Source organism: Cydia splendana, chromosome 17 (assembly GCF_910591565.1).
Source record: "Cydia splendana chromosome 17, ilCydSple1.2, whole genome shotgun sequence".
In the NCBI taxonomy this organism is placed as follows: Eukaryota; Metazoa; Arthropoda; class Insecta; order Lepidoptera; family Tortricidae; genus Cydia; species Cydia splendana.
The window spans coordinates 2,631,571-2,657,887 of record NC_085976.1 but is presented as its reverse complement, the minus strand read 5'-3'; the positions used below and the strand labels follow the sequence as shown (position 1 = coordinate 2,657,887).

The 26,317-nt window shown below is 39.4% G+C and overlaps 1 protein-coding gene and 1 long non-coding RNA gene across 2 annotated transcripts in view; both read right to left on the bottom strand.

Annotated features, from left to right (window-relative positions):
- Positions 1–26,317, bottom strand: part of LOC134798740 (uncharacterized) — a 461,223-nt gene that overhangs the window by 240,821 nt on the left and 194,085 nt on the right. The gene's annotated exons all lie outside the window — the stretch shown is intronic.
- The window catches only part of LOC134798716 (limbic system-associated membrane protein-like), a 140,790-nt gene that overhangs the window by 48,925 nt on the left and 65,548 nt on the right, over positions 1–26,317 (bottom strand). The window contains exons 3-4 of the mRNA XM_063771100.1: positions 24,907–25,043; positions 2,125–2,335 (exon numbers count right to left, since the gene is read on the bottom strand). Of these exons, the coding sequence (XP_063627170.1) occupies positions 2,125–2,335; positions 24,907–25,043 (348 nt within the window). The remainder of the gene's footprint in view (positions 1–2,124; positions 2,336–24,906; positions 25,044–26,317) is intronic.

The following is a 26,317-nucleotide window of genomic DNA, read 5'->3' as shown; positions in this document are numbered from 1 at the left end:
CTTAGCACGGTCGCGTTTTTATCCCTTGTCACCATGCCTGTCACGTTCTAACAAGTATGTAAGTGCGAAAGGGACGCGCATAGTGATAGTCGATAAAAATGGAACCGTGCTGAGCCCGCAGATCTATTAATTGACGTATCTTAAAGTTCGAATAGGACAGTGACTCATGACCGTTTAAATTTGAAGAGATTGTTAAGGATTATGAAAACCTCAGATTTGAGTCCTAAAATTAACCAAACAAGTATAAATACTAACAAAAATCCCTCTTCCTGTTCTGATATAACAGAACACTGACAAAACAGAAATCCTCGCATTTCTGTTGTCGAACTAAACTGTGGCTGTGCGTGCCCTTGGGGGATTCTATTGGAAATGATGGACGTCATATACAGAATTACAGATGACGCGAATATGTGGTCCATTTCGTGATAACAAAAACTAGGTGAATGTTACGTAAGACCTCGTGGTCATTATCAAGTTATACATACCTATACATGGTGGCTAAAAAATAACTGCATTCCCGTTGCCAGGGAGGTTTCGGGATTATACTGAGCAACTTTTATTATGGGACCAACCCCGAAATCGCGAAAAAAATTTACCCTCCCATAGAAAATGGAGCAGCCAAAATGTATGAAACAGCCGAATTTTTTTTTCGCGATTTCGGGGTTGGTCCCATAGCAAAAGTTGCTCAGTATAATCCCAAAATCTCCCTGGCAACGGGAATGCAGTTAATTTTTAGCCACCCTGAATAATTCAATAAGAAGGTAAGGTTCTTGTGCAGACTACATCAGCGTTACTTCTCAGTATTGAGCGCGATATTCATGTCGTAAATATCAAAATCGATGTTGACACACGGATTTTTGTCATTTGCGGCAGCATATAGTCAGCACTAATGTCGCGCTTCAATACTGCTACAGTAATACTGTTGACTGCGTTACTGCAAGAAAATGAACCTCATTGAAGTTTAGCATTTGAAATATCGAGCTTTACATTACTTCTTAATTCGATGTTCAGTATTAAGAATTGAAAGTTCGACGTTTACGAATGATATAATTAAAACGTGAACTTTATTAGACATATTATGTATAACTTGTAACTTCCCAGCACGTCAGATATATCGTAAAAAGCTAACGGCCAAATTATAACTTTAAGATACGTCAATTAAATGATCTAGAAACGATAAAATATGAATTAGATATGTCAGTGTCAAATGTCAGTGTCAGTCTTCAAACAAAAACGTCACTTTTGACACTGACACATCTAATCCATATCCTTTCTAGATCTATTAATTGACGTATCTTAAAGTTTGAATCGGGCAGTAAGTATAGCTGTATGTTTTATCTTGTGGCTATTTCATTTACACGATTTTCCATATATACAGCCAAAATATACAATTCGTAAATGTTTAATGCTTCTTTTCGAAACCCAGTTAAAGATAACCCAGTAAATGTAATATTTACGCAGCACTTACGTTGTATAAGGAATCCTTTTGGGAATATTTTCCAAAGGTTACAGATTCAACTCCCGTTTAATAATAGAAACTACTCGGGATTTCTTTTGCATGGAACTTGATGACAGACCAGATTTATAGAAATGAGAGGTATCATTTCTATTTTACTTTATTTTATTTATTAAGTACAACCACATCGTATGTATTATTATGTTGCATTACAATAGTGTCAAAGTACTTTACCTGATACAATACGACAATCTATAAATCTAATTCTATAAATCCAGTTTGTAGAATTTCATTAATGTAGTCATACCTATCTAAATGATTGAGTATAAAACATTGAGCGAAGAATCACTCGTCCTACAACAGTTACCCGGACTCGGTACCTACGCACCTGAGTCAAGTGGCTGGGTGTCCGCTCACCGCACCGTAACTATTAGCGCATATAGATAGCACTAAGAGCGCGGTGCGTTTTTACTATATTTTTTTCAACAAGATCTGTATCTTACCTACGACAGTGGGCCGGAACGACAGACTGATTTTCACCGTGGACGCCTGGCACTCGTACGCGTCGGGAGTCTCTCGGCTGGGCTGGTGACACGCGCAGCGTCCAGTCGTCTGAGCGCGTCCCATAACATTCTACTATAGTGTGATATAAGGACTGTCTCTCTTACCTACGACAGTCAGCCGGAACGATAGACTAATCTTCGGCTCCGTGGACACCTGGCACTCGTACGCGCCGGAGTCTCTCGGCTGGGCTGGTGACACTCGCAGCGTCCACTCGTCGGAGCCGTCCGCGTGGAGCGCCGCGAACCGCGCGTCGCTGCTGTAAGTGTGGACGCCCACGGTCAGGATGTGGAGGTCGCGTTTGCGGATCCAGGATACCTGGGAACAAAAGGGTTTTTAAGCAAGCCTTCAAAACAGAAAACAGTCAAAACTATAACACATTTTAAAATTAGAATCGGCCTTTTTTTAAGTTAATTACGCTGCTGCAGCTCACAAGTAAACTTACAGGTTTTATGGTGCTCCAAACCTATAAAAAAATGTAGCAGCACGTGTTAACAGCGGCAGGTTTTGACACCTCTATGTCTGTATCTTTAGGTATTTAAACCTAAACAAAAAAAAATACATTTTCGGGTAGACCGGGTAGTTATAAGATTTATTGGTTAACCAACCAAATACAAAACCGCCTGGCTCTGTCACTGAACGACCTGACTTTAACCTATATTATTTGATCATGTAATGTTTTTATCTACCCTCAACTGGCTTAAGGAGCCATTTGAGGGTAGATTTTGTTTACTTTTATTAAAATACCTAAAGATACAGAGTATAAATAAAGAAAACCTAACTGAGCAACGAGAAAAAGATAGGTAGGTATGACTAAATGAACTATTTATTAGTAGTTAACGTAACGTAAGAATACGCAGTAGGTAGGTTTTCATTTTTCATTATCTCTTTAAATTTGTCGGGTAGCTTGTTTTACATTGTAGAAGTCGTAATAATACAAAGGCAGCATCAAGAAAGAAAATACAACTTTGATAGTCAAGCAGATATGACTTAAACAACCATTTGGCTGCATTCACAACTCTATTTATTTATACTTGGTCTGTATAAACTAAACTTCTCTCTTGAATTAAGTGCACAACTCCTCTAACTGAATTATATTTTACAGGATTTAGTGAGCTAATTAAAGTGCAAAGTGACGAGCGAGAGTGTAAAAGCTTTAGTACGTGCGGTCACAAGCACGGCGTCGCATTTGGGGATGGAATGTTTCAATGCAACCTAGATGACAAGAGAATAGTCTTGTAAGTTGGTGTAGGAGCCGCGTTCTTTAAATATGAAGTTGGTTTAATATAAATTACCAAATTAAGAGGAGAGGGGGCGACCGCTTCTCTATTACAAACGTAGTCTTCATTTTCTTTTCTGCATTTATATTAACATTCATTCTCCAATTGAGGGGGGATTTAAATCTTCTCGAGGCAGAGGTGTACGGTTGGAGCCGGTATAGCTTTATTTGACGTTCATAAGCGCATTGTAATATGCCTACTTGAATAAACAATTTTTTTATCATTTTATCTTTTTTTTATCATTCTACAATAGTTGTTTGTGTTACAAGGGATCAAAATTATGTATTTCCGTCAAGGGCGTACATTGAATCCTGAGCGTAATGAGGGATTCAAGTGTTAACGCCCAAGACGAAATAATTTTGATACCGTGTGACACATACTGCTTTTCACATCAACTATGAGGAAAATAAAAAATCTTAGTGTTGACACAATCATATTTATTCAGTTTCCACAGAACTCAGCCATTGTAGAAATTACACTCAATTAATTTGAATTAATTTAAGCTAAAAAAAGAATGCAAAAAATAACAAAAACAATGTCCTAGAACAGAAAAGTGCCATTTTGATCCCTCCTAGCGGGGAAGAAAAAGCCCTTTTCCGAATAGGTGATGTGAAAAGTATGTTTACACAATTTGATGTATGTTGTCCATATTTTGCCCCTTACTTTGCTTGCCTTTTTCGATTATTTGATAATTATACCATACAAATTTTTAAATGCCCAGTATATGAAGAGGCGGTTTCAGGACGGTCGAATGAGGGTAGACCGGTCGATATAAGTCTAGTGAATCATTCAAAACTGTTATTTAAACAAGTATTTATTTTACTTATAACCTACTTAGTTCGTATGAATTAGTGACAATAAAAAAAACCTACAACTTTCAAGAGAGTTCTAGCTTTTTTCACAATTCATAACTCCCGCTATATTGTTCCCATATAGACCTTTGTCCGTCAGTACCCATGCAATAAGATCTTTTTGGAGCAAATGTCGTTTGGGACGGATATTTATTTATTCAGTTTGGTCATAATCAAATTGCCTTAGCTATCTTATAGGCAGAAATGATCGAATATTACCTAAACGCGATAACAATCTTCAACAATTATTCGATTGTTATCGGACATTAAATGTGTATGGAAAAGTTTTTCATTGTTTGGAGTGTTAATAAAATAAAAACTACCTATTACCAAAGAGAATAGATAGTATAGAGGGGTCCTGTCATAGTAAATTTTGTAGTCACAGTAAATTTACTGCCATCTATCGACACACGACTAAAACTCAAAATGAAAACGTATAAAATTATCAAAAAAATGTATATATATGGATAAATGATTTTATTCTTTTTATATCATTTTGACCCATGTTCATTCACTAATATCTATGTGTTAAAATTGTTAAATATGAAACGGTGTCGTCACGCCATCTAGCCGAGGATAGGCTAAAGGTGTGTGCGCCATCTATCCGAGAGTGACTTTTTCTTGATTTCCGAGGCACGTTTTTTCTTAGACTTTATTCAGCTTATACGAAGTTACATATGTCTTTGCTATTACTAATCTATATAAAAAATAAATAATTTAGTCTATATACGTCCCACTGCTGGACACAGGCCTCTTCTCAAGCGCGAGAGGGTTTAGGCTATAGTCCCCACGCTGCCCCAATGCGGGTTGGGGACTTCACATACACCTTTGAATTTCTTCACGGATGTATGCAGGTTTCCTCACGATGTTTTCCTTCACCGAAAAGCTAGTGGTGACTAATAGTGGATATCAAATGATATTCTGTACATACGTTCCGAAAAAACTCAGTACGAGCCAGGATTTGAACCCACGACCTCCGGATTGAAAGTCGGACGTCACATCCACTCGGCCACCACCGCTTCTTTACTAATCTAACTAAAACAATATAACTATTTAAATACTTATAACATTACTAGCTTTTGCCCGCGGCTTCGCACGCGCAGGAGAGTTTTTTTAATTTTGTTTTTTTTTTTACGGACTGAACAGTGACTGACCTTAGTCTCACCTGCTGGAAAGTGATGGCAAGGCCGAAGGTGTAGCTCACTATTTCAGTAAAAGCGTATTCACAGTATTCACTCTTGACTTGAAGACACCAGTACGGTTACCATCAGTTTGTCACTGACATAAACGCCGTCGAGAACGTAATTTACTTTCTATACATCTCGCTCGCACTCGCATATTAGTGCAAACCGTAACCGTAACCGTACTGAATTGTAATTATATTGATTAATCGAGCTCGACTTATTTAATATAATCTAATGTACGTTTTGTACCTAACACCTTTTAATTTATATTTTTTATTTATGTAGTTGTAGCCTTTTGTACCTATAGCACCTCCTTATACACTACATTAGTGGTTCTCCCTTGGATTGCTAGAGGAGGATAAACATTGGGACTCAACTTTAGAGGAAGCTGCGTTGTGCGATTCTCCCTTCAAGCTGCGTGAACTTTTCATAATAATGTTAGTTCTTTGTCAACTTACTGACCCGTTAAGTCTCTGGGAAAAATATAAGGACAGTTTTTCGGACGACATTAAACGGCAACTTGAGAGGGAAATTTGCCAAATGGTGCGGAGTTTTACATGGATGAAGTGTATCAGTGTGTGTGATTTGCTGATACCTAGCGGAGGTGTCACGGTTTACCTCGGGGTGGGTTTGCTGATACCTAGCGGAGGTGTCACGGTTTACCTCGGGGTGGGCTTGCTGATACCTAGCTACTGCTTCTCTGTGTACATCAGGGTTCATTTTTTGGTAATTGCTTACGGCAGCTTGGTGATCTGATGATTTGTTTTGCATATATTTATTTGCGGCAGCTTTTAGTTGTTTGTTCCGTGTAGTATTCGTGAACCTGGCACGGCGTTTTTTAGTAACTGTTTTGGTAGCGGTAAGAGATAATGATGAGTCTGATTCTAAATGGGGTGGTGGGGTGGTAATCTCTTCATTCCTTCTCGTGGTAATCTTCTTGGCAACCACAGAGAGGAGTGAAGAAGGGGGTCTTACGAGTAATTCACTGCGAATATATACGTCAAAATGACCGCTAGACAAATCACTTGAAAATTGCCCCACCGGATTACCCACAGTACCAACTCTCATATATAGCTCATTGTTGCGGTAAACTTCGAAAACCCACGGAAACAGTTGTCCTGCCGCTACCAACTCGCAGAGACTACCGTAAGTAAACGGGCGCGACATTTCAAGGCAGTATTCAACGGAGCTGGAGTAATTATCACCGTTACTTTTATGAGACATAATAACAAACTCCTCCCAGTTGGCCACCACGTGACTAACGATTTGCTCGCGCACCTCCCTGGCCATCACCTGCGTATCATACAGAAGATAGGAGATGGCGCGAAATAGCCGGCCTAGCCAAGGTTACAATCGCTATCGCTTCGACAACGAAAAGCATTATGTCTCTCTATCACTCTTCCATATTAGCGCGATAGTGACAGTTGCGTTTCGATCGCTACGGAGAGTAAACGATTGGCATCTTGGCTACGCGGCCTGACAGGCTCCATCTCCAATTATGGGTACTACGGTGTGAGCCAACATGGTCCCATCAATATCCAACGATTTAACAGCCTTGTAGGTATTAGTGAAATTTTCCCTGAGCTAATAGCTAAAAAAAATTACTTTAAGAGCGCTCTTACAAGAAAAGTCGAAATAATGCAAAATTGATGATACTAGTCGACGAAATTCAGGACTTTGCGCTCATTATTAGAAACAATGAGTACTTGTTCCAGTAAAAGCGTCTTCTTATCTTTATAAATGTCGTTGTAAATATTAGAAAAAGGACTTATTAAATTAGTAATGATTTTTTTTCTGATGGTCGTTTCCGAAAAACCCCGTGAAGAACTGAATGGCGAGCTCTTATTTGGAAATGTTGAGAATTTTACTCTGCTAAACCTGGCTATTTTGTATTACTAATACCCTGTACTTTAGGCATATCAAACTATATTTTTCCTACTTTGATCCTAGCACCGTTTTTATAGTATTATAATTTATAATGGTACAGTTTAATAAACTACCGGACAGGATTAAAAATATTTGAAACGACCTGACATTCTATATGTATTTATTTGACTCAAGATAGTACTCAGGGTCTGATGATGGAGCCGGAAGGTGGGCACCAGTACCAATCAACCATGCAACTAAACCACTTTGTGTTTAGGCTCGTTTTATTCATCTCAACAAGATCTTTGACACAAGATAGTACTCAGGGTCTGATGATGGAGCCGGAAGGTGGTCACCGGTACCAATCAACCATGCAACTAAACCACTTCGTGTTTGGGCTCGTTTGATTCGGCTCAACAAGATCTTTGACTTAAGATAGTACTCAGGGTCTGATGATGGAGCCGGAAGGTGGTCACCAGTACCAATCAACAATGCAACTAAACCACTTCGTGTTTAGGCTCGTTTTATTCGTCTCAACAAGATCTTTGACTTAAGATAGTACTCAGGGTCTGATGATGGAGCCGGAAGGTGGTCACCGGTACCAATCAACCATGCAACTAAACCACTTCGTGTTTGGGCTCGTTTGATTCGTCTCAACAAGATCTTTGGCACAAGATAATACTCAGGGTCTGATGATGGAGCCGGAAGGTGGTCACCGGTACCAATCAACCATGCAACTAAACCACTTCGTGTTTAGGCTCGTTTGATTCGTCTCAACAAGATCTTTGACACAAGATAGTACTCAGGGTCTGATGATGGAGCCGGCAGGTGGTCACCGGTACCAATCAACCATGCCGCTAAACCACTTCGTGTTTAGGCTCGTTTTATTCGTTTCTATAAGATCTTTGACACAAGATAGTACTCAGGGTCTGATGTTGGAGCCGGAAGGTGGTCACCGGTACCAATCAACCATGCAACTAAACCACTTCGTGTTTAGGCTCGTTTGATTCGTCTCAACAAGACCTTGGACACAAGATAGTACTCAGGATCTGATGATGGCGCTGGAAGGTGGCCACGGGTACCAGTCTACCATGTAACTGAACCACTTCGTGTTTGGGCTCGTTTGATTTGTCGCAACAAGATCTTTGACACAAGGTAGTACTGAGGGTCTGATGATGGATCCGGAAGGTGGTGACCGGTACCAATCAACCATGCAACTAAACCACTTCGTGTTTGGGCTCGTTTGATTCGGCTCAACAAGATCTTTGACTTAAGATAGTACTCAGGGTCTGATGATGGAGCCGGAAGGTGGTCACCAGTACCAATCAACAATGCAACTAAACCACTTCGTGTTTAGGCTCGTTTTATTCGTCTCAACAAGATCTTTGACTTAAGATAGTACTCAGGGTCTGATGATGGAGCCGGAAGGTGGTCACCGGTACCAATCAACCATGCAACTAAACCACTTCGTGTTTGGGCTCGTTTGATTCGTCGCAACAAGATCTTTGACACAAGTTAGTACTCAGGGTCTGATGATGGAGCTGGACTGTGGCCACGGGTACCAGTCTACCATGTAACTGAACCACTTCGTGTTTGGGCTCGTTTGATTTGTCGCAACAAGATCTTTGACACAAGGTAGTACTGAGGGTCTGATGATGGATCCGGAAGGTGGTCACCGGTACCAATCAACCATGCAACTAAACCACTTCGTGTTTGGCTTCGTTCGATTCGTCGCAACAAGATCTTTGACACAAGTTAGTACTCAGGGTCTGATGATGGAGCTGGACTGTGGCCACGGGTACCAGTCTACCATGTAACTGAACCACTTCGTGTTTGGGCTCATTTGATTCGTCGCAATAAGATGTTTGACACAAGATACTACTCAGGGTCTGATGATGGAGCTGATGATGATAGACAGGTACCCGTCGCCACCTTCGCGCTCCATCATCAGACCCTGAGTACTACCTTGTGTCAAAGATCTTGTTAAGATGAATAAAACGTGCCTAAACACGAAATGGTTTAGTTGCATGGTTGATTGGTACCGGTGACCACCTTCCGGCTCCAACATCAGACCCTGAGTACTATCTTGTGTCAAAGATCTTGTTGAAACGAATAAAACGAGCCTAAACACGAAGTGGTTTAGTTGCATGGTTGATTGGTACCGGTGACCACCTTCCAGCTCCATCATCAGACTCTGAGTATCACTTAGTGTCAAAGATCTTGTTGAGACGAATCAAACGATCCTAAACACGATGTGGTTTAGTTGCATGGTTGATTGGTAATGGTACCTTCCAGCTCCATCATCAGAGCCTGAGTACTGTCTTGTGTCAAAGATCTTGTTGAGACGAATCAAACGAGCCCAAACACGAAGTTGTTTAGTTACATGATAGACTGGTACCCGTGGCCACCTTCCAGCTCCATCATCAGACCCTGTGTATCTTCAGTGTCAAAGATCTTGTTGAGACGAATCAAACGAGCCTAATCATGTTACTACATGGTTGATTGGTATCCGTGACCACCTTAATCATCATCAGATCCTCAGTACCAGTTCGTTTTTAAACCCTCGTTGATACAAACTTTACAACCTATAGGTACCAAATGCAATGACGAAACATGTAAATAAGCGAGTAGGTACCTATAATTTCTTTCGAGTAATATACCTTCATAAGTACAAGTATGGGGCTATTCATAAATTACGTCGTTTCAAATGGGAGGAGTGGGGGGGGGGGGTCTGGACATCGGATGATGGTAACATGACGTAGGAGGAAACAGATTCATCCGAAGCTTGATTTTTGGATGATTTGAGGGGTGGGGGGGGGTCAAAAATCGTCAAAATTAGATGACGTAATTTATGAACAGCCCCTATGTACATTTGCACTGCATTTAGTATTTTCGTACTTACCAAATAACAGTTTTAGAACTTTAAAAGTTAAGTACAGTTAGTGTTGTTATGGTTGATTTCAATATGCTTCGCGAAGGATCAAGAATGTTTAATCCATCATTGTAGTGCGAGCGTGGTAGAAGGGATCGGCGTACTGAGCTCGCACGGCCTGCCGCAGCGCGTAAAATACCTAAACTCGCTCAACGCCGAAATGTAATAGCGCTCTTAAGGCATTGCATTCTCAAAAGTCTGGATCACGTGTGGCTGTGAATCAGCGTGTATGTTACAACCGTCTATGCTATCTTCGTAATTAGCATTCCCCACCAGGGGCCATAGTTCACGTCGGCTACGTTATATTTTAATTTTGATCCAATTTTTGTAATTAGCGTCCCACAAAACCATGGAAATGATACCCATATTGATATTTTGAAATTTCAACCCCATTGCACCCCCACCAGTGGGATGATTGTTCACTTCGGCTACGTTAATTTTAATTTTGATGCCATTTTTGTTATTAGCGTCTCAAAATACTATGAAAACGATAACCATATTGATATTTTGAGATATCAACCCTATTGGGGACTTTTCCCCCTCTTAGGGGTTCAATTTTCAAAAAACCTGAAACACGTGTTTACTCATTTATCTTTAGGAATACTCCTGTGAAATTTGGAATAAAATAGTCTAACTAATCTTGTTTCCCCATACAAACTTTGGACCCCCATTTCACTCCTTTAAGGGATGAATTTTGAAAAATCCTTTCTTAGTGGACCCCTAGACCTTATAAGGAATCTAGTTGCCAAATTTGGACTTTCTAGTCCCAGCGGTTTGGGCTGTGCGTTGATTTAAGTCAGTCAGTCAGTCAGGTCTTTCACGTTTATATATTTAGATTAACGGTCTGATTCGAACTTTTAATGCGGTCTTGACGCGGGCGCTGTCTTTGTCAATTTGCTTGATAGAATGAGTAACGTTCGCTGCCGCATTACTGCTGCGATTATGACGTTCAATCTATCACTCATTTTATCTAGGAAATTTACAGATACATCGGCGGCATCAACGCGGTAACCGTAATTTGGCAACAATAGGTAGGTACCTTATGCAGCTGCAGTTAAGAGCGCTCTTACAAGAAAAGTCGAAATAATGCAAAATTGATGATACTAGTCGACGAAATTCAGGACTTTGCGCTCATTATTAGAAACAATGAGTACTTGTTCCAGTAAAAGCGTCTTCTTATCTTTATAAATGTCGTTGTAAATATTAGAAAAAGGACTTATTAAATTAGTAATGATTTTTTTTCTGATGGTCGTTTCCGAAAAACCCCGTGAAGCACTGAATGGCGAGCTCTTATTTGGAAATGTTGAGAATTTTACTCTGCTAAACCTGGCTATTTTGTATTACTAATACCCTGTACTTTAGGCATATCAAACTATATTTTTCCTACATACCTTTGAGAAAGAGAAAATCAAAGTAAAACGAACTCGATTTTCTCTCCGAAACAAGTGTCAATTCCTACGAAAATCTACTTAATATCGAAGTCATTTTCATACTCAAGCAATCTGCAACGTTTGCTTATACTGTTGGTATACATTAGTGTTTATGAAATTCTACTATAATTTTTTGGCAATTTTTTGAAAACTACTCTATATTACCGATGACGCGCGCTGCGCCAGCTCAGTGCCGCGGCAGAGCTTGTAGAGGCAGGACGTGTGTCGGTCGGCTCCGCACATTTTCAACGGCGACGACGAGGTTTTTTATCATTGTGTGCGGCGGGCGCCGTGTAAGACGCTATACTGTGTGCGTGTAAACCGCAACGAGAGACTTTGATCCTAGCACCGTTTTTATAGTATTATAATTTATAATGGTACAGTTTAATAAACTACCGGACAGGATTAAAAATATTTGAAACGACCTGACATTCTATATGTATTTATTTGACTCAAGATAGTACTCAGGGTCTGATGATGGAGCCGGAAGGTGGGCACCGGTACCAATCAACCATGCCACTAAACCACTTTGTGTTTAGGCTCGTTTTATTCATCTCAACAAGATCTTTGACACAAGATAGTACTCAGGGTCTGATGATGGAGCCGGAAGGTGGTCACCGGTACCAATCAACCATGCAACTAAACCACTTCGTGTTTGGGCTCGTTTGATTCGGCTCAACAAGATCTTTGACTTAAGATAGTACTCAGGGTCTGATGATGGAGCCGGAAGGTGGTCACCAGTACCAATCAACAATGCAACTAAACCACTTCGTGTTTAGGCTCGTTTTATTCGTCTCAACAAGATCTTTGACTTAAGATAGTACTCAGGGTCTGATGATGGAGCCGGAAGGTGGTCACCGGTACCAATCAACCATGCAACTAAACCACTTCGTGTTTGGGCTCGTTTGATTCGTCTCAACAAGATCTTTGGCACAAGATAATACTCAGGGTCTGATGATGGAGCCGGAAGGTGGTCACCGGTACCAATCAACCATGCAACTAAACCACTTCGTGTTTAGGCTCGTTTGATTCGTCTCAACAAGATCTTTGACACAAGATAGTACTCAGGGTCTGATGATGGAGCCGGCAGGTGGTCACCGGTACCAATCAACCATGCCACTAAACCACTTCGTATTTAGGCTCGTTTTATTCGTTTCTATAAGATCTTTGACACAAGATAGTACTCAGGGTCTGATGTTGGAGCCGGAAGGTGGTCACCGGTACCAATCAACCATGCAACTAAACCACTTCGTGTTTAGGCTCGTTTGATTCGTCTCAACAAGACCTTGGACACAAGATAGTACTCAGGATCTGATGATGGAGCTGGAAGGTGGCCACGGGTACCAGTCTACCATGTAACTGAACCACTTCGTGTTTGGGCTCGTTTGATTTGTCGCAACAAGATCTTTGACACAAGTTAGTACTCAGGGTCTGATGATGGAGCTGGACTGTGGCCACGGGTACCAGTCTACCATGTAACTGAACCACTTCGTGTTTGGGCTCATTTGATTCGTCGCAATAAGATGTTTGACACAAGATACTACTCAGGGTCTGATGATGGAGCTGATGATGATAGACAGGTACCCGTCGCCACCTTCGCGCTCCATCATCAGACCCTGAGTACTACCTTGTGTCAAAGATCTTGTTGAGATGAATAAAACGTGCCTAAACACGAAATGGTTTAGTTGCATGGTTGATTGGTACCGGTGACCACCTTCCGGCTCCAACATCAGACCCTGAGTACTATCTTGTGTCAAAGATCTTGTTGAAACGAATAAAACGAGCCTAAACACGAAGTGGTTTAGTTGCATGGTTGATTGGTACCGGTGACCACCTTCCAGCTCCATCATCAGACTCTGAGTATCACCTAGTGTCAAAGATCTTGTTGAGACGAATCAAACGATCCTAAACACGATGTGGTTTAGTTGCATGGTTGATTGGTAATGGTACCTTCCAGCTCCATCATCAGACCCTGAGTACTGTCTTGTGTCAAAGATCTTGTTGAGACGAATCAAACGAGCCCAAACACGAAGTTGTTTAGTTACATGATAGACTGGTACCCGTGGCCACCTTCCAGCTCCATCATCAGACCCTGTGTATCTTCAGTGTCAAAGATCTTGTTGAGACGAATCAAACGAGCCTAATCATGTTACTACATGGTTGATTGGTATCCGTGACCACCTTAATCATCATCAGATCCTCAGTACCAGTTCGTTTTTAAACCCTCGTTGATACAAACTTTACAACCTATAGGTACCAAATGCAATGACGAAACATGTAAATGAGCGAGTAGGTACCTATAATTTCTTTCGAGTAATATACCTTCATAAGTACAAGTATGGGGCTATTCATAAATTACGTCGTTTCAAATGGGAGGAGTGGGGGGGGGGGTCTGGACATCGGATGATGGTAACATGACGTAGGAGGAAACAGATTCATCCGAAGCTTGATTTTTGGATGATTTGAGGGGGGGGGGGGGGTCAAAAATCGTCAAAAATAGATGACGTAATTTATGAACAGCCCCTATGTACATTTGCACTGCATTTAGTATTTTCGTACTTACCAAATAACAGTTTTAGAACTTTAAAAGTTAAGTACAGTTAGTGTTGTTATGGTTGATTTCAATATGCTTCGCGAAGGATCAAGAATGTTTAATCCATCATTGTAGTGCGAGTGTGGTAGAAGGGATCGGCGTACTGAGCTCGCACGGCCTGCCGGAGCGCGTAAAATACCTAAACTCGCTCAACGCCGAAATGTAATAGCGCTCTTAACATCCCAATGTTATCTCTAAACCGTCCAATTAATTTAAAACTAGTCTTTTTCTCTAGAATATGGCGTTACTGATAGGTATTGTAAAGATTTTTAAACCAGGGTTAATGACAGGTAAAAATATATTAAAAATATCCTAGTCTTTCAGACTCTACCACGGCGAAAACCTAATGACTGTCATCTACGATAATACTTTTGCCTAAAAAATTAAATACACATGGAAATTTCATATTAATTTGCATCAATTTTTTAACGCCAAATATATCCAGGAATCCATTAACTTCCACTTCCTTGTTTAAATCTCATCAATTTATTGTTAGAAGGTTACTGAATAAGCTTTTACCGGCTTTTTAATTTTCGAGGAAACTCTTGCAAATAACACTCTTAATGTAAAATCGGGGATAAAAAGATGACCTTTTTAGCAGTAAAAAAACTATTCAGAAGATTATTCACCCGCACAGACCACAGGCGAGCGTTCTACTCAGATACTCCAGTTTAAAATAGCCTTGGGTTTACTGCTTTTGCTGCGGGTACCTAAGACTCAGCTGCACTGGTTCGGGCCAGTCGAATGCTTGCCCACCCTCAGTGATACAGTGCTAGGAGAGTGGGTAACCTTTTATGTGGCTTCCGATGCGAACGGCGAGTGAATAGTGGCCAAATTGCTAGTGAAGAGGCCGACTCATTCCCTCTAGATTGCGTCGATTCACCTTTGACCCGCCGATTTCATTTACGGCGACAAAAAATCACATAAAAGTATTAGCACGGAAGCTATTTTCGGATGGAGTCTATCAATTTGTTTGGGATTTTCTTGTGCGTTAAATGCATTTTCTGTTTTGACAAAATGTTCGAATTTGCGTTTAAATTACTTCGAAAATAAATATTGTAATTGCACTTCGGAAAGCCTAAAAGTAAAAAAGTATTTATTTATGTATACCCAAATTCAAACACATCCAACATTTCTTCGGTCTCAATGACGGTGCAGCCCTACCTAACCCGTCTACCTCCACTCTGGACTAGCGCCATGTTTTTGTTTTTGTTGTTGCTCATTCTGTTTTTTTTTTTATAATTTTACATTTTTGATGAAGAAATAAATTACTTTAAGTTTATAATAAATTTATTTATGTAAACTGACCAGCGATTGACCCTAGTCACACTTAAAAAAGTGAAGACAGAGCCTATGATGGAGCTCACCGTGCACCGTTTCAATAACATTAACCTATTCATTTTTACTTTGAAGATACTGAGGTCATAAAATATTTGTAAGGGAATACAGATACCTATTCCATATGTACATATATTAAATAAGTACGAGCGTGTTCTATATTTTATAAACTACATAGAAATTAACTAACCCGTCATAATATCACGTATTGCCGTGTTGCAATCAAAAACTTAAAATAGTTACGTATCCATTTCATTTTATTACACAATGAATTCAATCCGGCTTGATCCGGGTTTGACCCATAAAAACTCGAGCGCCGAGAAAGAATGGGATATCCAGTTATATCCAGTTAGTGCCGTCTCCGCTTTAAACCACCGAAGAAAGTTTTAAAACCTCGAACGAGACGCCTCGAATACAAATTTAGATGGAGCCCGTGATCCGACCACATTAAATGGAAGTGTCAAAGTCTATCCGCGATCTTTGTAATAATGTCCATCGTACATTAAAAATGGTGTATTTTATGGAGCTTTTTGGTACTACCTTGGAATTAAAATCAACATTTTTCGCACATTGGAACATTATATTTTTCAACAATCCTAAAAACATGATAGTCATTTATGAAAATCAAAACTAAAGTTGTAGGTACAGTCACGTTCCGTGATTGTTTAGCCATTTAGGATTCTAACTCAATTGGTTGTTTAATACTTACGGCCCGATTCGAACTTTAAGATACGTCAATTAATAGATCTAGAAACGATATAGATTAGATACGTCAGTGTCAGATGTGACGTATCTTCAAATAAAAACGTCACTTTTGACACTGACACAAAGTTCGAATCGGGCAGTTACGCTATGGAATGTCTAATTTAGCTAGAGCCCTAAATGGTAACAGTAACGGAGCGTGACTGTAAACTGTTTACTTAATATACTTAATCTAAATATATAAACGTGAAAGACCTGACTGACTGACTGACTTAAATCAACGCACAGCCCAAACCGCTGGGACTAGAAAGTCCAAATTTGGCAACTAGATTTCTTATAAGGTCTAGGGGTCCACTAAGAAAGGATTTTTCAAAATTCATCCCTTAAAGGAGTGAAATGGGGGTCCAAAGTTTGTATGGGGAAACAAGATTAGTTAGACTATTTTATTCCAAATTTCACAGGAGTATTCCTAAAGATAAATGAGTAAACACGTGTTTCAGGTTTTTTGAAAATTGAACCCCTAAGAGGGGGAAAAGTCCCCAATAGGGTTGATATCTCAAAATATCAATATGGTTATCGTTTTCATAGTATTTTGAGACGCTAATAACAAAAATGGCATCAAAATTAAAATTAACGTAGCCGAAGTGAACAATCATCCCACTGGTGGGGGTGCAATGGGGTTGAAATTTCAAAATATCAATATGGGTATCATTTCCATGGTTTTGTGGGACGCTAATTACAAAAATTTGATCAAAATTAAAATATAACGTAGCCGACGTGAACTATGGCCCCTGGTGGGGAATGCTAATTACGAAGATAGCATAGACGGTTGTAACATACACGCTGATTCACAGCCACACGTGATCCAGACTTTTGAGAATGCAATGCCTTAAAGTAATTTTTTTTAGCTATTAGCTCAGGGAAAATTTCACTAATACCTACAAGGCTGTTAAATCGTTGGATATTGATGGGACCATGTTGGCTCACACCGTAGTACCCATAATTGGAGATGGAGCCTGTCAGGCCGCGTAGCCAAGATGCCAATCGTTTACTCTCCGTAGCGATCGAAACGCAACTGTCACTATCGCGCTAATATGGAAGAGTGATAGAGAGACATAATGCTTTTCGTTGTCGAAGCGATAGCGATTGTAACCTTGGCTAGGCCGGCTATTTCGCGCCATCTCCTATCTTCTGTATGATACGCAGGTGATGGCCAGGGAGGTGCGCGAGCAAATCGTTAGTCACGTGGTGGCCAACTGGGAGGAGTTTGTTATTATGTCTCATAAAAGTAACGGTGATAATTACTCCAGCTCCGTTGAATACTGCCTTGAAATGTCGCGCCCGTTTACTTACGGTAGTCTCTGCGAGTTGGTAGCGGCAGGACAACTGTTTCCGTGGGTTTTCGAAGTTTACCGCAACAATGAGCTATATATGAGAGTTGGTACTGTGGGTAATCCGGTGGGGCAATTTTCAAGTGATTTGTCTAGCGGTCATTTTGACGTATATATTCGCAGTGAATTACTCGTAAGACCCCCTTCTTCACTCCTCTCTGTGGTTGCCAAGAAGATTACCACGAGAAGGAATGAAGAGATTACCACCCCACCACCCCATTTAGAATCAGACTCATCATTATCTCTTACCGCTACCAAAACAGTTACTAAAAAACGCCGTGCCAGGTTCACGAATACTACACGGAACAAACAACTAAAAGCTGCCGCAAATAAATATATGCAAAACAAATCATCAGATCACCAAGCTGCCGTAAGCAATTACCAAAAAATGAACCCTGATGTACACAGAGAAGCAGTAGCTAGGTATCAGCAAGCCCACCCCGAGGTAAACCGTGACACCTCCGCTAGGTATCAGCAAACCCACCCCGAGGTAAACCGTGACACCTCCGCTAGGTATCAGCAAATCACACACACTGATACACTTCATCCATGTAAAACTCCGCACCATTTGGCAAATTTCCCTCTCAAGTTGCCGTTTAATGTCGTCCGAAAAACTGTCCTTATATTTTTCCCAGAGACTTAACGGGTCAGTAAGTTGACAAAAAACTAACATTATTATGAAAAGTTCACGCAGCTTGAAGGGAGAATCGCACAACGCAGCTTCCTCTAAAGTTGAGTCCCAATGTTTATCCTCCTCTAGCAATCCAAGGGAGAACCACTAATGTAGTGTATAAGGAGGTGCTATAGGTACAAAAGGCTACAACTACATAAATAAAAAATATAAATTAAAAGGTGTTAGGTACAAAACGTACATTAGATTATATTAAATAAGTCGAGCTCGATTAATCAATATAATTACAATTCAGTACGGTTACGGTTACGGTTTGCACTAATATGCGAGTGCGAGCGAGATGTATAGAAAGTAAATTACGTTCTCGACGGCGTTTATGTCAGTGACAAACTGATGGTAACCGTACTGGTGTCTTCAAGTCAAGAGTGAATACTGTGAATACGCTTTTACTGAAATAGTGAGCTACACCTTCGGCCTTGCCATCACTTTCCAGCAGGTGAGACTAAGGTCAGTCACTGTTCAGTCCGTAAAAAAAAAAACAAAATTAAAAAAACTCTCCTGCGCGTGCGAAGCCGCGGGCAAAAGCTAGTATAAAATATAAATAGAAATGTTATTAAGTACCTATATAAAGTATACGTATATGTATAGGTATAGTATGTTATGTAATACATTTAGTTCTAAATTGTTACAGGGATAATCATTTCCTTAAACTATCCAAATACATAATTATTATTTTCTATTTCAGTTAATTTGCTCTTCTACTAGGAAACGAAACATATTACTATAATTTATATCATCAAATATCTTTTGATGATATTACAAACTCATAATTCCCTTTTTGGGATAATTGAATTGAGATAGATTGATTGACAATTGATTGATCGATAAAATATACCTTTTATAAATAGAATACATTTCCTGTGGCATCTGGTTTTAGATTACTGCGTAGGTAAAATCGTTTTGACTAACTTAGATGAGCTGCTAAAAATAAATACTTAAATACAACTCCATTTATTGTTAATGACTATGATGAATTTTCATAGTAACTTGCGACCTTTCGGAACACTGAGCTACCGAAGCTTCCCAGAAGCGTGCGAATTTTTCCATTCCTCCCTTTTTGTTTAACCTGCCTAGCGACACCTACCGTAAGAATGTTCAATGTTAACGCCACCGGAGTCTCAAGTTCTAACACATACTTCACTAATTTGTACAGCCCGGTGCCGAAGCGGTAAATTTTGAAATTTATCCTTAACTACATATAAAAAAATATAGTTACGCTCGCAGACGTAAGGTGGTGGTACTGGTGCTCGACGCGGTCCCAGTACATGTCAACTTGAAACTTAAGTCATTGTCAATAGAGGTGACAGCAGGGTGTCATCTATTGGGCATTAGCATGTCGAGCACTAGTACCACTACCTTATCTGTTTGATAATAATTAGTTTATAACTATGAATTAAATGGGACTTCTCTAGAACAAGACTGCACCACTTGTGGTTTAGCCCAAAATTTATATAGTTTAACTAACATTCAGAGCGGGCACTCTGAAGTTGACTCGTCTAAATCAAACATCCAGCCATTGCCACTGCAATAATTTCCCAGCTCATCCAGTATAACTCTGGAATATTTGCTAAACGTTTTGCAACTACGAAACGCAGCAAACTCCAAGTATGTCGACACACGTTAATCGAATGTATTGCGGCCCAATTCCGCTTAATCAAGCATCAAATTTCGGGTACACATTTCCGTTCCCTGAATAACTTATTTGGTGTTTAATCAAAATGGTGTTCAAATCAATGCATCAAATAGGGCACAGACTACATGAAGTGAGTACCTAAGCGTAGTGTGCATAATATTATATTAATAGACAGCCTACCTCCTAGCCTACTCTCGGTCGTGATTTTCTGCTGGTTTGATGATTGGGTGGCAGGTTTCTACTAAGTTTTTTCCTACATAATATATTAAATAGGTACTTTGAAGAAATACTTATAATTTATGAATGGTAACCTTTTCGCTTTTTCGTTTCAATATGTAAGATCCTTCAGCACGATGTCCGTTGATGATAGATAGAGAGAGTGAGGTAAAAATAACATAAGGACAAGTTTTCCTTCACTGTAAATTAGGTAAATAGTAAGTAAATTATAAAATCACTTAGGTATATTCATTTATTTATTTACATACACTTCATGACAATGAAGTAGTCGAAGCGTACCCAAATGAGTTTCCTGTTACATTTTGGAGTTACAGGACATTAGACAGGATGGTTGATTAAGTCAACAAATTTGAAATTGATTTCATTAATTAAATATCACCATGTCACCGAAATGGTTACGCTAGCATAATCTAATCAAGTAACTCTGCTACGTTCTTGTACAGTCACCTGCAATAACATGTTACTCTTCGAAGGCCGCAAAAATATGTGACACGCTCATATGGCTCTACAAATAAGATCGTGTCAGATATTTTTGCGGCCTTCGTTGTGTAACATATTATTGCAGGTGACTGTACAGAACACAGCAAAACAAACAACGAATAAAATACTAGTTCGGCGGCACGGATTGACCCCGCATAGTTACTCTGGCTTTGTATTGGAACGACCAACAAAACCAGACCAAATAACCGTTTGTGTGACTGAATGGCTAAATGACTTTACCCGTGATAGATGTATGTGGAAAATAAGAGTTTCGGTAAAATTAAATATTAACTACCAAGTTGAGCATGGTTTAGAGCAGACATGGTGGCTTTGATAAAGTTCCCAAACCTGTCAGTAAATAAGTCGGCATCCGGGACCTGGGTGAGTATATTATTAATTAGAGAGAATGGTTTACAGACTTTTTGCTTAATTTAAAATTAATTACTTTAAAAACTTTTACGTACCTACTCCGTTCTTGAAATCCCGTCTATCTTCCTTCATTATGATTCCTGAACTTTCTTTTTATTTTATCATCTTGCTACAACATTTCCAAGTTAATTCAAATAATTTAGGCTAAAATGCCAAATAATAAAGCCATTGAAGTTAGAAGGAGAAGTTATGTTGTGAAGCGAAAATTATTATGCTGAGTGGAATTTAAGCATCGCTACCAAATCGCTACAATGTTTATGTTTAAGTAAATTAATGCTGAAATTATAATACTGTTTGCATGAGTGTGAATAACTTTATGCCATTAAATAAGTTTACCTTGACAAGTGACACTCTTGGTACATGATCCGATTGATAATCCTTTAATAGTGCATTTTAGTACAACACAACATAAATAAAGCGTGAATAGGTAAATAGTTATAAAATTACTAATATGTGAACCTGCGTTAAAACATACAATAAACAATAGAAAGAGACCTTTTTATACGCATAGAGCTAAAATTGAAACACAATAAAGATCGTCATCGTAATCTTCAACTATAAGTACAAAAATAGGAACGCGGCGTTGTACAGTCAACTGTAAAAATATGGGTGCATGCAACTTACTCAAAAATATGTCCCATAGTTATTAATTCGCTGACATAAGAGATATGGGACATATTTTTTAAGTATGATGTTGATGAGTGCACCCATGTTTTTACACTTGACTGTACGGAGATTAAAACTTGATTTTACTCCCGTCTGGCTACAGCCTAGTTTGTGCAGGTACTTATCCAATTCCTCGAGAGTCGTGACCCGTGCTTTCAAACATAATTATATGGCAATTTATCGATGCGTTCATACAGAAGGGAGAAGGGCGGTCACGCACGATTGCTTGACTTGCGGCGTGCTAAATCAACCATACAGCGATGATTATGTGGAACACGGTGCAACACATAATTGTTGCTCAAAATCTGAGCGTGCTTTTACGAAAGAATCCTGTGAAACATGTCCCATACAACCATTTCCCGTCGCCAAATTCCTATCTGAATAATTAAAGAGCATACTAGAAATAAATCCAGACATCACGGAAGCTATTCAATTAAGTGCAACTAAATACCCGCGCGGCGTTCGGCGTATCTATGTTTGGTCAGACCGCGAGTCACAATACCCGTGAGGCGTAGTTCTCTCATTGCGTTATTAATGATATATGAAACGTTCCATTTTCTAGATAAGATAGCTATAGTTGGTCAAACCAATTTGTTAGTCAGCATGGTATAATAATATACTCCGCCTGGTACTCCATTCCGAGATTCGCGTATGACCTAACTGACACGCGCCTACGTCATCATGCTGTTTACAGGTTCTCAAACTTTGAAATGTGGGAGAATTTTAACCAACGGTGAAAATTATTTTAACGGCATTAATTTTAAGTTATTCATGTAGAAACATAGTAAAATAAAACAAATCTAATGTATTAAATTAAACTTTATTTATCTATACAAGACAAACGTTTAAAAAACTAATTCACAGTTACACATTAATTACCAAGCTTACGACGTGAAAAGTTTGGAAAACACTGCGACTGCTGACACTGAGCGAGAAGGAAATAACAATTAACACGCGTTCGACAAGGATGACGGTCAGGGCATGAAGTTATCTAGATCCGAATTGTCAAATGTGCACAGCGCTATCCTGTGTTGCCAGTAGTATAAACAGAATTACCCGAAAGTCTAAAATTTCTTTCGTGAATCGGAAGATATTGCTAACGAGTAATTAAAAATGACGTGTTATTGTAAAATTTAAGCTAAAATACATATAAATGAAAATTATAAAATTATAAAGAAATATTTTAACTTATTAACCATAGGTATAATGTACCCATGTAACATGTTATGTTGAAATAAAGTGGCAATGTTATTGTGACGTAAGCCCGTGTCACTCTGGGAATGGAAGACCATGTTTTATTAGACCATGTTAGTCAGTAAGAACTAGGCGGTCTAGCATAAGTTGCGTTCTCGCGCGCGAGTCCATACTTGAAGTCGCGCTAGATTTATATGGAGTCGCGCGCTAGAACGCCACTCATGCTAGACCGACAGGAAAACTATACTGATCCTTTTCTTTTGCGTGCTAGTACTAGTGTAAGACAAAGATAGTATGATTCTCTCTGTCTATGATTGAAATGAGATAGTCCTTTGACAAACTGTAATCTAAGATAACATGTCCCTTAAATTGCGGCCATATTCCGTTAAGGGTTCTAACGTATCCTGAATCACGATATTACATACAAAATTATAAAGTAGTCTTCAGAAAGTCCCAATATTGTTTAACATTGTATTTTATCCTTTAATTGGTTAAGTGTTAAAACTTGTATAAAACATGCTGAAAGGTGTACTAAATACACCTAGATAAAAAAACATCTAGTTATCTATGATTTAAATGTAAGCATAGTCTAAATGTTCCTGTTCTTTTTTAATAATTTAATATAAAAAGTGCTTTAATTTTGTCTTATTTTCCGTCACCGTAGCAGCAATTAAGCTGCAGAATTGTTGCTTTAAAGGAATCTGGATATCTACTAAATTCCAGCTGCAATTATGAGACTGAATTATTTGTTCATTTCTCTAGAAATTGTTAAAGGAATTCCTTACTTCCACCTACGCTGCAGTGAAATTAGTAAACATTTTCGGTTACCTATCTGGTAATTATTTATGGTGTAATTTTATTTTAAATTATGTACGCCATTATTTGAGTTAATAAAATAATTAGTTAACAAGAATAGGCCACAGGAAGGTAAAAGGCAACTCATCATTCGCTTGTCCGTCATCTCATCATTATAAATACACTTCATTTCAATATCGTCTCGCTCAGAGTCCATCTACCTATTCTTGCCTTTTACATCTCTCTCTACATGAATTCCTAATAAGTTTCTCGTCACATGCACCTCCGGATGAAATGGCAAGTGAGTGGGACTCACGGGATACCACTGATAGCCGTCGGGGTAAAGTCAAACCGAAAAGGAGATGGTGGAAGAACTTGAACGCATCCTACCTACACAGAATGATGGAAAACAAATAGCGTCAGGACCGCATGAAGAAATAGAGGGGACGCCTTTAACCAGGTCTGATACCTACTGAAGTTAATACAAATAAAAAAGTTAGGAATTATAATAAAGTGAAATTGATAATTATAATACCTACACTAAAGAAAAAGTCCACCGGTGGTCAAGGCGGGAATCGAACCCCCGTTTTCAGCTTACGCGGCTAACGTCCTGACCACTAGACCACCCGGCTACGGCGGTACCCGACCCAAACAGTCTCTGGTGTATGCTATCTTTGAAACGCTAGGCGCTTTTGACCAACTCTAATATTATAGTAGTGTGACTAAAAAACCAAATCAATACCTAGTAGTCTGTGTTACAAGGGATCAAAATGATATATTTCCGCCAAGGGAATCCTGAATGAAGAGATGTATTCTAAAGTAGAATCCTGAGCGTAATAAGGGATTCAAGTGTTAACGCCCAAGACGAAATAATTTTGATACCGTGTGACACTTAGTGCTTTTCACATCAACTATGAGGAAAAGAAAAAATCTTAGTGTTGACACAATCTGATGCTTATTATTATTATTACAAATTATTTAAGTTAAAAAAATAATGTGCAAAAAAATGTAAAAATAGTCTGCTAGAACAGAAAAGTGTTACTTTGATCCCTCCTCGCAGGGAGGAAAAGTGCCACATTGATCCCTCTTAGCAGGGAAGAAAAAGCTCTTTTCCGAATAGGTGGTGTGAAAAAAATATTTCATAAAATAATTTGATTTATTCCCTAGTTACTCAAGAATTAGTTACTGTCGACTCACCGCTCTATCTGCCAGGTTCCTCACTCGGCAGTGCAGGTATGCTGGCTGGCCCACGGCGGCGGTGGCTTCTCGCTTCGTGCTGTTGTCGAAGTACGGCTGCCCGAGCGGCTCCCAGCCCCCGCCGTCAGCTGATACCCCTGTCGGAAGAAATTTTATGTAAAAGCCTCTGTCCGCATTGAGTTGTTAGGAAACTGGCCTAAGGCTTAGGACGAACTGCAATTATTTATTTGCTGTTTCAGAACCACAAAAAGTGTAATGTACGGCATGATTCATAAGCGCATGTACGTGCAAGACTGAAGCCGCAAGCAAGTAGACTGAAAACGCCAGAAATTAATCGTAGTACCTAAGCCTTAACCAAAAGTTTTATAGTTTGACGGCAACGGAAGCGACGGTGCGAAAAATGTAAGTATGTTTTTTTGAAAAAACTTCCCTTGTGTATTCGTGGATGAACGCTACGAACCTAAGAAGCTTAGATGGAGACCCAATGCTCTCGAGAGCTGTGTACAAACCCTCCCGATTGAACGTTTAGGTATATAATATAATAAATAATAATTCAGCCTATATACGTTCCACTGCTGGGCACAGGCCTCCTCTCATGCGCGAGAGGGCTTGGGCTATAGTCCCTACGCTAGCCCAATGCGGATTGGGGACTTCACATACACCTTTGAATTTCTTCGCAGATGTATGCAGGTTGCCTCACGAAAAGCTAGTGGTAAAAATCAAATGATATTTCGTACATAAGTTCCGAAAAACTCATTGGTACGAGCCAAGATTTGGACCCGCGACCTCCGGATTGAAAGTCGGACGTCATATCCACTCGGCCACCACCGCCTCGTTTAGGTATACGTGTATACGTGAACTGAATTTACTGCAATCAGCATGCCGATGCGTCCGCATTTCCGCATGTCACGCATTGCATTTAATCGGAAACATAAGGCTAAGACGCTAGGTATGCGCAGGTATGGGGCAACTGATTACTGAGGTTGACATTGTTAAAAATAAGTATGGATGGTATTAGTCACTAGTGGGTACTATAATATTTTTCAAACTGGAAGTGTACGATGATAGATGTCATCTCCATAGATTTTATAACCTAAAAATGCAAAATTGTATTGAATTGACATCTATCATCGTACTCTTCCAGTTTGAAAAATATTATATTTAGTTCTATTAGATTACTTATGTAATTTTTTTAGGTTAGGTAGAAGAGATTTCTCAGAGGGATAAGGTAGTCTGTGTACTTTTTCATGTATAACTGTTGTGAAGTAAGTACCTATATTTAGTACACAACAACAGCCATACATTAGTAGCCGGCCGAGTGCTCGTCACTCTGCCAGTAAAGAGACTCAGTGAGCAGGCGATTCAAACGGAGCCACACGGTATTGCCAAAATATTGTTTAGTCTTTAAGTT